This window comes from Onychomys torridus, chromosome 14 (assembly GCF_903995425.1).
Source record: "Onychomys torridus chromosome 14, mOncTor1.1, whole genome shotgun sequence".
In the NCBI taxonomy this organism is placed as follows: Eukaryota; Metazoa; Chordata; class Mammalia; order Rodentia; family Cricetidae; genus Onychomys; species Onychomys torridus.
Window position 1 is genome coordinate 67,148,774 of NC_050456.1, and position 15,375 is coordinate 67,164,148.

General features: G+C 40.3%; 1 protein-coding gene across 1 annotated transcript in view; it reads right to left on the bottom strand.

The window, feature by feature from the left end:
- Efcab11 (EF-hand calcium binding domain 11) overlaps nucleotides 1–15,375 on the bottom strand; it is a 158,571-nt gene that overhangs the window by 138,068 nt on the left and 5,128 nt on the right. The window contains exon 3 of the mRNA XM_036206242.1: nucleotides 15,300–15,345. Within this exon, the coding sequence (XP_036062135.1) occupies nucleotides 15,300–15,345 (46 nt within the window). The remainder of the gene's footprint in view (nucleotides 1–15,299; nucleotides 15,346–15,375) is intronic.

The window sequence follows — 15,375 nt, forward strand, 5'->3', positions numbered from 1 at the left end:
TGAAGGAGAGGGCCTTGGGGAACAGACAGCCTAGCCTGCCTTCTGCACTGCCAGCTGTGGAGTGGCGGTGATAAACACCCCGGCAAAGCCACGATGATACCCGGGGCTTTTATGGGGAAGTCTGAGTCTATGATTGGTTATCCCTAGCAGAGCAGAGGGCTCCATGACAGCTCGAGGAGAGCTGCTGGCAATTCTCTACATTCATTTACTGCTGTCTCCTCTTGGCTCCACCTCTAACCCAAATCCTACCCATCTTCAGTGTCCACTTCCAGGAAGGAAGCTTCCTGTCTTCTTGTCTACAGTATCAGCACAACATCCAGCCACAAGGAAGAGGTAATGTGTCTTTCCTATAACTTCCCTAATGAGTCAGCATCTGTCTCCTAATTCTTTCCTGTCCCTGCAATGAAGACAGTTGCCATTCTCTAAACAGACAGTGAAATAAACAAATGGATGTAGATAAGTGGGTAGTATAACAGGTCTTCGGATTATGATTCCAAGATATAGCACCTTCGGTCTGTATGTGGCTTCCTACTTATAGAAAGAACTATGAAGCTAAACAAAATGTGGAAGACTTCACTCCAGTTTTATCTTGACATTTGTTCTCAAATAGGAGCCGGATGTCTCAAGATACACACAAGTACCAGGACCTAAAAGACTAGAAAATGGAAATTTAAATTTAGGAAAATATTATATTTACTCAGCTAACAAATCAGACAAGACAGTAATAGACAAGGCACACAAGCCAACTGACCATTAACCTAATCATCTACAAATTATTTTTCAATTGAACTTACACTGGATAGCATGACTGAGTCAAACAGCCCATAATTACCATGATGATGAATCAATCCCTTTGATTTTCCCATCATTCAAATCCAAAGGTTAAAATTAACTTCCGGGAAGGCTTTTCCTTGTATAAGTATGAAAGTAAAAGGTTATTTTAAAGAGGCTATGATATAAGGAAACAAAAAATTCTCAATGTAGTCTTCAAACAATAGCAAAATTCTGAGGTATTTTGTCCTGCCTCTCACTACCCCCACCCCACCCCAAACCATATTCTGTAAAGCACTGGGGTGTTGGGGGGAGGGATGGAGATAACTATGTGAAGACTAAGGAGCATGCTCAGTAGGTTCTTATCTGCAGTGCTTACTTAGTATCCAGTGAGCAAGAGCACCATAAAATTCACATGCTGCTATTCATACAATGCCCTAGGTTCGCCCTACAATGGCAGCAGATCATCTGGGAGTCCTATATTCAGGGCACATGGTCTTTGACTTTCACAGACTCATACTGACATGTCCTGGCATTAAACATGGCCCTACCCTGAAGAAAACTGGGGGAGCAGCCACAAAAGTCACTGCTGTGTGTACTGAACTGTCTATGGGCTCAGATAGCCACTCAGTAGCCTCTCCCACCGTAAGACAGCACTGAAGTATCCCAGGCCAGGAACTGGCCTGTCTAGGTTTTTCCTGTGTGGACACTGACTGTTGTACCTGTTTTTGTTTTTGTTTTTGTTTTTTTCTTCTCTATTTGCTCTGGATGCTTGGATTCAGAAAAAAGTCTGAAACCAGTGACTACTGATATAGAACCTGTTGGTTTGCCATTTATAAACTGACAGCACTCCTGATTTTGTAGCATGAATCTTAAAAGGTCTTATTAATAAGAACAAACCTGGAGCCAGGTATTGGGGTGAACGCTGGAAAATCAGAGAAGCAGAACAAGCCACAGCCACCTCACTTCGTTAATTCCTCAGCTGATCCTGTTTCCTCAGACTGGAAGCTTCTGAGTCCTCATCCAGAATGGCTCTCAGCTGAACTGCTTCTCAAAAGGCATGAGTCACCATGCCTGGCTGTTTCCAGTGTGGCTTTAAACTGACAGAGATCCAGATGGATCTCTGCCTCCCAAGTGATAGAATTAAAGGTGTGCGTGCCACCATTTTCTGGCCTCATAAATTTATTAGGGTGCACAATATTTTGGGGAACACAATATCACCACATGATTTCAACTATCATGTTCCCTAGGGGAGTGAATACCAGCCTCAGTCCTGTTGTGACCATAATCAGGACTCATGGAAATACTGAATCAAGAGGGAGGCTGGAGAGATAATGGCTCAGTGGGTAAGAGTGCTAACTGCTCTTCCAGAGGACCCAGGTTCAACTCCCTGCACACACTTGGCAGCTAACAACTGTCTTTAACTCCAAGATCTGACACCATCACACAGACACACATGCAGGCAAAATATCAATGCAAACAAAAAAATAAGTAACTTTAAAAAAATCAAAGGAGGGCTTATAGGTGGCCATGAGAGCAAGGTCACAGATTACACGGCTTCAGTGTGCTTCTTACTAGCCAGTCTTGGTATTCTAGGTAAATGACATAACTACTCTAAGCTTCATATTTTTAATGTCTCAAAGAAGGGAGCATTTGATAAGATCATAAAGTTGATTAAGTATCTCTACAATGTGCTCATCACAGATCTGCATATAATTGTTCAAGAAATGTAGTTATTGTCTATAAAATAATAAATGATGTAGCACAAGCAAAAGTCTTTTTTTCTAAAGACTTGTACAAATACCATGTATATGTTCTCTTAACCTCTTTTCTATATCAGTCTCATCTTAAAATATGGGACAGGTGAGTGTTTCTAGGTCTCTTCTAGCTCCAGTTTCTTTTACCAATGTAAGAGAAGCTATGAGCAAAGCCCTGAGTGAGGAAACCTGTGTACTGATATCAATCTCATTGGTGATCCGTCACTTCCTTACTGACATCAATCTCATCAGTGATCTGTGGCTTCCTTAGCTAGATGGCTTGACTTTTTCTTAATTCCTTTGTCTTAGCTATACTAGTTGGTTGAAACTTATTCCCACTTACTTGTTGGTTGACAGAAGTAAAATCAATATTACTTTTTTGCTACTCATTTGGAGATCCCCCTAGATTGTCCAAAAATGTACTTTTCTTCCAGCTAGCCTAGATCTATTCTAATAGCTTTGAATCAACTTTGTGTTTTCATTCATTTTCACAAGAAACTTCTAACAGACATGACTCATCTTCTAAGTGGACTACAAGCCCCTAGGCATTCAGGTACTGTCCCAAACTGGAAGTTAGGTGTATCTTCAGAACACTGTCCTTACTTAGGAGCAACTGAGTCAATGTGAACCTAGGACACGTGTCTAGGCCTCATCTAGGAAGTGCCACAGCCAAAGAACCCTGCATAGACACCTCCCATGGCCTTGACCTGAAGAATAGCTGTGGAGCCAGGTATGGTGATAAAGGTCTGTAATGCCAATACTTAGGAGGTACAGGCAGGAGGATCAGGAGTTCAGAGTCATCCTTGATTATATAGAAACTTTAAAGCTACCCTAGACTACATGAGATTGTCTTTAAAAAACTATAGGTAGCAGAAAGAGAATTTCCCAGTCACAAATACCCAGAAGAACTTTGGGGAATAGATTATCAAAATAGGTACATTCCAGGAAGTGAGGGCCAACACTTTTAAATCCTACAATGTCAAAACACCATGGAGAGAGAGACTGGAGATGGTTCAGAAGTTAACAGCCCTTGTTGTCCTTGCAGAGGACACAGGTTCAGCTCTCACCATCCACATGGTGGCTCACTACCACCCTCAGGCACACACATACATGCAGGCCAAACACTCATACACATAAAAAATAAAATAAATGGGAAAAACACACTATGGAGAGAGACAACATAATTGAAGACATTTAATCTCTACATAATCCACTTCTTTCAAGAAAAATACCATGTGGTAAATGTGACCCTTGTGATCTACTGGGAAGAAAATGAGTTGATAGTGTGAAATTGGTTTAGGATTGGCAGTTCTAATAAAAGGAATTCGTGTTAGCAGTGGAGTTCGATGGTTACTTCTCGTGGAATAGCTATTTAACTGTTTCTCTTAGATGTTTGTGGCCTGGAGTCACACCAGTCAAGTAAACACAAACTGAAGCTGGATGGGACGAGTTGGTGCCCTAGCTATAAATCTATTCCTTTAATCCTGAAGAAAGAGATGCTCTGAGAAAAATAATTTGATATTGATCTCAAGACTGGGGGAAGGAAAAATACTAGAAGCTTGGAGACAAAAGCAGGTCTTCACGGTCAATTTAGGAACAAGACACTAAGCACCTACATTTGATCTCAACCTTCCAAACTAATTCTTTCAATGCTACCTTCTGAATTTCTCGGATGTCTAATTTACTTACTGACCTTTCGAAATACACTTTAAAAATCAAATTATGGAAAGAAGTATCCTAATGGTTTAGTTGAGAAATGGATGTGAGAGGCATTCTTGTATATTAAATGCAAGGAAGTGCATACTGGAGTAAGTCCTCAAGCATATTATTAACATTAGAGAACCCTAAGTCTGTTGTCAGTTCTGAAAAACTCCAGGGGAAACAACCCTCAGGCCATAATGAATCTGAGAAAATGTGCCAGAATAAGGCAGTCTTCATTATACATAGAACTCAGGCGTAGAAGAGACTCTGCCAAGTACTGAATGTGGAATACTCATGCCTGCACATTAAAACTGTCCCAAGAAAGCTCCCTGACTACTGCAAATGACAAGCAAGCTGAATGATGCGGCATTCCACCCCCAGAAAGTCATCAAGGATGGGGAGTTCATGATCAGAAATTATCTTCTGCCACAAGTCAGACCTCTCTCAGACTTCAGAACTAAGCAAACAAGAAGAGGGCAGGAGAGATGGCATACTACAGACCAGCCATTACTTTATTGCAGAGCACTCACACACACCGAAATGCTTCTGGAATGAAGGTAGAAAACCTTATGCCAGAATTTATCTTTCAATAACATCCACTTTTTGCACTGGGGTGAAATCCTATGAATTCAACTTAAATGGAAACACCTTTTCATGTAGTCATATCTTAATAAATGTGAGAGAGCATTTACTAGGAGACCTAAGAAAATACTGAATGTAGGGAAAGTTACCCTGAAAATCGACATTTATGTCAAAGAACTCACTACACAGTAAAGGAAATCTGTCTTTCAGAATCCACACCTCTCTGTATACCTCAGAGAACTAAATAAAGTCAAGTTAATCTCCCAGTTAATTCCTTCAGTTGAGGAAAGAAACTCTTCAGTGTGGGGCTAGAGAAATAGCTCAATTGGCAGAGTGCTTGCCAAGAATGCAAGAGGCCCTGAGTTCAAATCTCAGCTCTGCATTAAACCAGGTATGGGAGGCAATGCCTGATGTCCCAGAACTGGGGAGGTGGAGGTATACCTTCAGCTGCTTAGAGAGCTTCACAACAACCTGAGCTACATGGTACTCTATCTCAAAGAAGAAAAAACAAACATGTACAATCCAACTACAACTGAAAATTCTTCATGAAGTCAGATACTTAGTTCAGAATTAGAAAATGTAAAAAAGACAGAGACCGGATTGGGGATTTAGCTCAGTGGTAGAGCGCTTGCCTAGCAAGCGCAAGGCCCTGGGTTCAATCCTCAGCTCAAAAAAAAAAAAAGACAGAGACCTAAGCAAAGGATGACTGTTAAGGTGCCTTCAGCCACAGTCAGACTTAAATAGCAGAAAAGTCACAGGACAGAGAAACAGCACACAAAACTACTGAGTAAGGGGGAGAACCGTGCACTAACTATCAGGGGACTCTTGGGACAGAGAAACCCAATCAGCACTAAAGCAGAAAAGCCTCCTGCCAAAAGACAGAGGAATACAAACACAGAAACCCTAAGAGGAAAAAAATGGAGGAAACATTTCACCAAAACATGACAACTAAGTGAACATCAAACAAACAGTATTTTGAATATTTTGAAAGTGTGAAAATTTTCAATAGGAAATTAAAAGTATAGGGAAACTATATTAAGTTAGGGATTAGGCAAAACACCCATTCTTCTGAAAATATTGTTCTAATATTCATACTTCATACAGGTTATCTAAGCTTGTATAAATATATACAAATTTTATTTGTATATGTGATATATATAAATGAAATATATATGATATATAAAATGAAATATATAAATGAGCTGGGGAGTTAGTTCAGTGGTTAGGAACACTTGCTGCTCTTGCAAAGGTCCTGAGTTTGGTTCCCATCACCCACACTGGACAGTTCACACATGCCTGTTAATGCAGTCCCAGGGAATTCAATGCCCTCTTCCAACCTTTGTGGGCACCTGTACACACATCATGCACATACAGAAAAGCAGACATATATGCATTCAATAAAAACTAAGAAGAAATAAATGTGTTTTCATCTAAGTATCCAGAAGCTATCTTACAATAGCACAGGAGAGGTGGCTCAGCAGTGAAGAGCACTGTTTGCTCTTGCATAAGACCTGGGTTTGGCTCCCAGCACCCACATGGTGATGCACAACCATCTGTAAGCCTAGTTTCAGGGGACCCAAGTCCCTCTTCTGACCTCCACAGATCCCAGGCACTCATGTGGTGTGCATACATACATGCAGGCAAAATACCCACACACATAAAATAAAATAAATCTTTAAAAGATATCTTACCATATGATACAGTATATAAATATATAATTAGCAATTAAAAATATCATGGCACTGTGCTTCCTGCAATATAAAAATGGTATTGGAAGGCTAGGGCTATAGTTCACTGGTCAGCCCCTGACTAGGGTGCATGAGGCCTTGGGGTTCAATCCCTAATATCACAAACAGAAGGATTTAGGCTTGGCCAGTGAAAAGGTCACTGTGTAAAGAGGCAAGGTTGGCAGTGAGTTTTCAGGAGTCTCTCCATCAGAAATGGTGTATGGAAACTGATATTTATTCAAGGTTTGCAGGAATAAGACCTGCAACTGCAAACAAATAGGTAACTGAATAAAACTATTGAGTATTACTCATTAGATACTACAAGCGTGTACAGAAAACATTTACTTCACATATTCAAAATTTTTAATGTAAAATTTCACAATGTGCAAAAGTAGAGAGAAAAAAATACACCAGAGAAACATGACTATAATGTAATAAGTGTATAGAAGAAAGAGAGCAGAGACTGTAAATTCCACTGCTTACTATTCTTTCTTTGGTATTTGGTAGACTTCACTACTGAAACCATCCAGGCCTAGATTCTTCTTGATAGGAAGGATTTTCTCTAAAAAAAAATCCATTTCTTTAATAGAGACAGCACTGTTCCCATTAGCTCTTCCTTCTTGGCTTTACAGTAGGTTGTCTTTCAAGAAATCTAGCGATTTTGTCTAAGTTGCCAAACTGTTGACATGAAGTTGTATATCCTAATTATCCTTTAAATTCATGAGATTAGTAATTTGGGAGCCCCACCTATGTGGGTGAGCTTCTCAGTTTTATTGATTCACTAATAAAATAAATAAAGCAGCTCTTAAGTTCTTCATCTCTCTCTTCTCAGTCACATTGACTTCCACTTTAATCTTTGTCATTTCTTCCTTCCATTTATTTGGGGCCTCATCTGCATTGCATGTATAAAGACATGCACACGTATCCAGACGAGTTGTTCTTTTTGGAGTTACAAGTGAGAGCAGAGGTCACCAATTTGAGATAGATTTCCTTTTTTGTAAGACAGAAACAATGCTTCCTAAGTACTATTTTCAATGCAGCTCATAAAGATGTGAAATGTTATCTTTTAAGTCAAAATACATTCTAACTTTTCCATTTGAATTTATTTGACCTATGAGTTATTTAGAAATGTGATAGTTTTCAAATAGCTGGGACTTTTCCCAGACACCCTTTGCTATTGATTATAATATAATTCAACCATAAAGAGCAAATATACTGTAAGATGTAATGTGCTGTGAAGACTCGTGTAGAACTTGCCCAGAAGTTCCTGAGGGAAGACCCCTACAGATGACAACTGGCAAGATGGTGGTTGATGGTGCTGTGGAGTCATCTATAGCTTTACTAACTGGAGTCTACTTGATCTATTATCCACAGGAATGTAGAAATGCCGACCACCATAGAAGACTTACTGTTTTTCTTCTTCATTTCACCTGTCTTTCCTTTCGTGTATTCAGAATTTTGAATAGTGGTATGAATGTTCAAAACTGTGTAGGATTCTTGATGAACTGATTCCTGTAACTCTGAAATGACTATGCCTATTCTGCATGACTCCTTCTTCTCAAGTCAACTTACTGTACTTTACTTTGTCTAGCTTTCTTCTCATCTCTGTTAGTACTATATATTTTGTTATCCTCTTAACTGTGCCTTTATATTTAAAGTGAACTGTGTGAGGGTCAAGGAGACACCATAACAGGTTGTTCAGTCTTCTGTCAGAGAGCAGGCCTCACTTTCAGTTTCCTGAGACTGAGCAAGTCGTATCTGAAAGAAAGGGCCATCAATCAGTAATACCCCCAACAGCAAGGAGGAGGGGAACTGCATGGCATCAGGCCTGAGCCAGCCCCCACAGTATCTCAAGGCAAAACCAAATAAGGACAGAGCCTGGGACTTGCCAGACTTGCCCCAAAATGGAAAAACTGTAGCCCTAGCCAACCCCTGCTAGCCCTAACCAATCAGGAACATACTAATATGATTGTCACTTGCATAAGCCAATCCTAAATAGAATGACCTCACTGTGTTTAAAATTCCTTTAGCTGTGTATAAAAGGAGGTTGCAAGCTTTTCTCAAGGTCACCATTTTGCCTATATGTCAGATGTGTGGCCCCAAGCATGGTGGAACTCATACTCTCAAGATAATAAATGCTCTTTCTAATGGTATATGTGGATGACAGTCTTTTGTGGGACTTTTCTAGGACCCTAACAGACTGTTCTTTAAAAATAAAACAGAAAGTGAGAAGAACTCTGTATTCACTGAAGTTCTCAATATTATCAAAATGTTGCAGAAACATTCCAAATTATAGAGTTCTAACACCAAAAATGAGTTCGTGTAGTAAAAGTGGAAAAGCCATTAAGGACATTATTAGATCAACTGGTTAAAAAAATAGAATATAGATGGTAAATTAGATAAAAAGCAATGTACTAGGGGAAGATATAGTATAAAGGAACAGATGATAAGGCAAATAGGCAGCTACTAACACTAAATGAATTTGGATGAAGGGTATAAAGCTGTTTTCTTACTACTTTTATTTTGTAGCTTTTGTACACTTTAAATTTCCTAAAGAAGGGCACAGTTTTGAAAAAATCGACCCAGCATGATCTGGGTCCTAGCTCCTCAAATGAAAGAGTGTTTGCCCACTCGCTAGCTGGCTCTATCTGTCTCCTCCTTTCCTTTCTCCTTATTCATCAGACCATTTTTTGAGTACAGAAACAACAAACAAAACATCTCCTGACTTATGGCCACTCCAGACTTACTGAAAAACTCATCTACTCATACTGTCACACTTTATCACTCCCCTTTATCACTCAGCTGGCTGGTGACTTCACCATACACTAATTCTGCTTGCTGGAGTCAAGGTTCCAGGTTGCCAACTCCAGTGTCTACCCCTCACTCTGCTACCTGACCTGTGAGCAGCACTAGTAACACTGGCCACTATCTACTTCCTCTGGCTTTTCAACTAACAGCCATGGTTTTCCTTCTGTCATTCTGAAGTCTCCTTTACCCTTTCCAAATCCTTTACCTGACCCCATTAAACAAAGTTCCTAAGTTCTCAGTCCACCTATCTCTGTCCAAGTAGTTTCATCCCATCCATGATTTTAAAAAAAAAATCATTGACATGCTAATATTCCCAATTTTATTTCTTCATCGCAGAGCTCTCTTGAGTTCCATATGCAAACATTTAATTGAGCTGACATATGGATTAAGACTTCTGAAATTAAGACATCCTAAAAAAACAAATTCTTGACCTTCCCCGGCTTTAAACAGTCAATCATTTCCAGTCCTTCTATTTCAGCCTTACTCTTAGTCCTCCAGCTGCTCAGCTCAGAAAACAGCCTCAAAGCCAGACATGGCGGGGTGGGGCATGCCTGTGTTCCCCGCATGCAAGAAGCTGAGACAGGAGATCAAAATTATGCAGCCACTGCTGGCTATATAACAAGACCCAGTCAGTGACAGTTGATCTGAATTGTTAATTCAGAGGGACTTAGAGTCACCACAGAAACTCACCATGTCAGTGAGGGAGCATCCAGATTAGCTTGAGGTAGAAAGCCCACCCTAAATGTGGGCTGTAACATTCCTTTGGTTTGGGTTTGAGCTGAATAAAAGAGAGGAAGCTGAGTGTAAGCATTCATTGAGCTCTCTCTCCTTCCTGGCTGTGGAGGAACTGTGACCAGCCACTTCAAACTCCTGCCACCACGACTTTCTGCTATGAAGGACTGCACCCTGAAAATATGGGCCAAAATAAACCCGCTCCTCCTTAAGTTGCTTTTGTCGAGTATTTTAGCACAATAACAAGACAAGTAATGGTCTCAAAATACACACACACACACACACACACACACACACACACACACACACACGGAAAAGTAAAATGGAATCATCCTATGGGTATTAAATTATAAGTGACATTTTTGTCTTCATGTTTTTGAATGGCTTAACATTTCCTATTATAGATTCATCATGCTTGTAAATTAACTAAATCAAAATGAAAAGAACTTCTTGATAAGGTAGTGGATGTCTTCCTTTAATTTATGTTGTTATGATAAAATACCCCGACAACAAGCAATCTGGAAAGGGAAAGGTTTAGTGTAGCTCACAATTCCAGGTCACAGTCCATCACTGTGGGGATGTTGCAGTGGTAGACTTGCTCATCCATGGTCAAGAACACAAAGAAATGAATGCATGCCTGCCTGCCTGGTGCTCAGCTAGCTCTCTCCTGCACCGTTCAAAGCACAATGGTGCCATCCACATTCAGGGCAGGTCTTCCCATCTCCACAATACAATTAAGAAAGATTCCTCATAGGCAAGCCCACAGGAGTAGCGTGATCTCGGTCACCATCACTGGGACTCTCTTTCCAGGTGTCTCCTGGTTGTGTCGAGTTGACAATTAAAATTAACCACTGCTGTGAAGGAGAAGGTGCCTCTGTGCGACCTCACACTGTCATAGTGCTAAAAGAAAAAGAGCTGAGGAGAAAAATAAATAAGCCCCAGCTGATGTGAGATGTTCACAGAGAAGCAGTCAAGAATATCTTTAACAGTGACCGGCTGGCTACACCTGATGCTCAGATGCGCTGAAGTCAGGGGTAGCGTGGAGGAGTGCTTTTCTTCTCCTGGACACGGGCACTATCATTAACAGTGAGCAGGAGGAAAACTGGGCAGATTGCAGAAATGCAACCAGGGACTGGATATACTGTGGATGAAAAGATGGCTGGAGCCAGGAGGGCTCCATAAAAGGAGGCAGAAGTGGTACAGGAACCTGAATATGCTATCCTACACCTGTGCCATGGAGAGAATATCTTGAGAAGGAATAATCTCTACCATTGCCTCAGCCAGTATCAGCGAACATAAGAAGTATGCTGAACAGTTGCCCCAGCAGGCATGAGTCAACCTGGCACCCGTTTTCACGACGTTGATTCCGCCAACCCATGAGTGTGTGAGATGTTTCTACCTTTAGCTTCATCTTCAATTCACAAAGGTAAATCCAAGTAGCCAGGCCTTCCACACCCTTCAGAACCTCAGTGACACAGAATTCCACAGGCAAGTACGATCCCCCAAATACCAGAGATGGGTCAGTAACTAGCAGTGAGGGGTATGGGGCTCAGTCTAAGGAATTCTGGAAAGAACATGAATCCCACACAGCAGGAAGAACACAATGACTTGAATTGTGTGAATAACTGAAATGATCAGCCCTCCCCACGTCAGCAGAGACTACCATAAAAAAAAACATTCAAGAGAGGAGGAGAAACCACGTCCATCCAAGTTGGAAGACATACTAGCTGAGGTTACAGTATCTCTTTTATTTTTAGTTTTATTGGTACTTTTCTACTTCACTTGTTCTAGTTTCTGTTGCTATGATTTAAAAAAGAAAAAAGTGCTGACAGAAAGAAAGAACATTAAGGGAAAAGAGGTCTATTCAGGTTACAAATCCAGGTTATGGTCCGTCACTATGGGAAAGGGCAAGACCAGAACTTGAAGCCGCCAGCCCCAGCCATGGTCAAGAGCAGAGCGAGTGGACGCCTCTGTGCCCCTGTGCTCAGCTCGCTCTCCACTTCCACGGTCCAGGAGTCCCAGCCTCAGGGAACAGTGCCACCACAGTGGGCCAGCTCTTCTCACATCAGTACGCTCAAGACCACGCCCCCCAGACATGCCCACGTGCCCATCTGACTTAGACAATCTCTCACTGAGAATCTCTACACAAGAGGTCCTAGACTGTGTCAGGCTGATAATTAAAGCCATCATACTTGTTTTGTTTGGGCGTACCCCTTGTCTGAACATAACTTCTATGGCTCGTCATACAGTTTTTCTGAATACCCTTTCTTTGTCTGTACTTATTCTATATTTCCTCTACTATTTATCACTCTTCTAACCCATACATTAATACTCTCCCACCTCTATCCCATATGTTAACACTTTCCCTCTATTCATACTTTATTCTGCCATTCCCCCCTTTCCAACTCCCATCTTACCACTTAATTACTAACACTTTAGCTTTAAAAAAAAAAAATAGTAAGCACTATTAACAATTAACCTATTTCCCAAACAGTTCCCCAGCACTTCTGTTTCAGAACCAACACAGATCCCTGTCAAATCATTATGTCCATTACTGCTTGCTTACAATCATACCTTAAGTAACTAACATCTTAGTATACACAGCAAGCACTGTCTGTGACCCTGCACTCCCAGTTTGCATTTAAGGAGTGACTTCTTAAAACTGACTGACTATGACTGTATTTCTACACCGGGCCTATCCACCTCCACCAGTTGTGCTTGCTTCTGAGGACAGTACTCTACTCTTGAAATAGCACACAGGTCATTTCTAGTGCCCCGGACACCAAGGGGTCTTAACTACTGAGCTAGACCTCCAGTCCAGTGGAGCTATTTGGATGCACTAAATCTGTAGATTGTCTTTGCTAGTACGCCCATTTTCATGACTTCGATTCTGCCAACCCATGAGTGTGTGAGATGTTTCTACCTTTAGCTTCATCTTCAATTTCTTCAGAGTTTTAAAATTTGTACTGTAGAAGCCTTTTGTTTTCCTGGTTAGGTTTACCCCTGGGATTTTGTTTTGTTGGTTTTGAAGCTAGTATGAATAGGATTGCTTTTCCTGATTTCTTTCCGAGCATGTTCATTATTTATGCAGAGGGAAACTACTAATTCTTGGCTTTATTTTATAGCCTACTCTTTTGCTGAATGACTGTCATTTTTAAGAGTTTTCTGATGGAGTCTTTAAGGTCTCTTCTCATCTACAAACCAGCATAATTTGATTCATCTCTTACTTATTTTTAGTTCTTTCTCTTGTGTTGTTCCTCTAAGGATTAAATGACCATACTGAATAAGAGTAGAGAATGTAAATATACATCTTTTGGGTATAGACCTAAAGGACTCTAAATTAACATACCACTGAAATACCTACATGTGATGGCTATTCTTGGTTGTCAACTTGACTACATCTGGAGTTACCTAAAATCAAAAAGTGGAGGGCACACCTGTGAAGATTTCTGCTAACTGGAAGTAGGAAGATCCACTTCTAATCCAGATCTTAAAGCAGGTACACACACACCATTAATCTGATCTTGAGGTGAGAAGACACATCTTTAATCTTGGCCACACCTTCTGCTGGAAACTCATATACAGACATGGAACAAGGAAGCTTTTGCTTTTTGCCTGCTTGCCCTCCCTTGCTAGCAAGTCCATTCCTTCACTGGCATTAGCGCCTACTTCTTCAGGATTCCAGTGTATACTGAAGACGAGCTGAGTGAGACACACAGCCTGGTGGACTGAGCAACTTGTAGATTCTTAGACTTTCCATTCACAGTTAGCCATTGTTGGATTAGCTGGACCACAGCCATTAAATCATTCTAATAAATCCCATATATATATATATATGAGAAATATTTGTAGCATATACTACTGGTAAATACACTATCCCCCCAAAGTCTTAAGAGCTTTTGAAAACCAATGAATAAAAGACCACACACAACCAAACAAATTTAGAACAATGGGCAAAAGTCATGAAAATGCTTCCTTAGGATATGATAAACAAATGGCCCTTGATATAGGATATGATGCTCAGCTTCTACAATAAAGTTTTATTCATGACAAGAATAAAATTATGTTGTTAGCTGGAAAATGGGTACAACTAGAGACCATCCCATTACATGAAATAAGCCAGGCACAGAAAGACTAATTTTCTCTTATTTGAAGGTCCTAGACTTCTTTATAGATACAAATCCTCCCAACACACATACATACACACACACACACACACACACACACACACACACACACACACAGTATAAAAACAAAAAGAATACTGAGAGAAGGCAAGAGATTAAGGTAAGGCAGACAGAAGTTGAGCTATAGGAAAGGAATGGAAAGACAATAAATATGGTCAAAGTACATAATTCACTTGAAAGAAATTATCTTTATGAAACCCATCATAATGTGTCATAAATCTACACCAATAAGAAAAAAGAAGAAATAAAAACACCACAATGGTAGTAAGGATATGGGAAAAGAGGAACCTTTCATCGCTGTTGGTGAGAATGCAAACTGGTGCAGCCACCCTAGAAAGAAGGATAGATTTCTTAGAATCCAAAACTAGAATTACCATATAACTGAGCTATATAGCTCCTGGGTCCTTCTGGAGATGTTTGCACACCCATGTTTACAGCTGCACTATTAAGAAATGGAACCAGCCTAGTAGTCCATCACAAGATGAATGGATAAAGAAAATTTAACACACAATGGAATTTTATTCAGCCATAAAAAAAAAATGAAATCATGAAGTTTGCAGAAAATGAATGGAACTGCATGTTAAGTGAAATATGCCAAACTCAGAACAACAAATACTCTCAAATATGGAACTTGGATTTTTAATGTGGGGATGGGGGCTACGTGCAGGTCATGAAACTGGAAAGGGGACCGTGAGAGGGAATGAAGAAATCTTAAGTACGGAGAAGAGGAAGAAGAAAGAGAAAGTTATAGAACACATGTGACATAAAAGCAGATGGGGGGGCCTGTGAGGTGAGGAAGGGAACTAGCCAGAGGGGACAGGGAAAGATGAGGAAAAAGGACAAAATACACATGAAAGTACTAGACTGAAACCCAGTTCTCTGTACACTAAATTAATTTTTTTTTAATTTAAGCTTTTCTTTTGAATAATGAGAAACAAAGACATGTCTAAATAGAATGCACAATCTATCTTAACTACATTGTTCTTAAATTCAGTTTTGTGAATGTCTACTAAAAATATTAACTTTCACATTACCAGAAGTGTTGGGATTTACTGCAGACATCATAGAATCCGCTTCTATCTAGAAAAGAACAAAGATTGAGAGGCCATG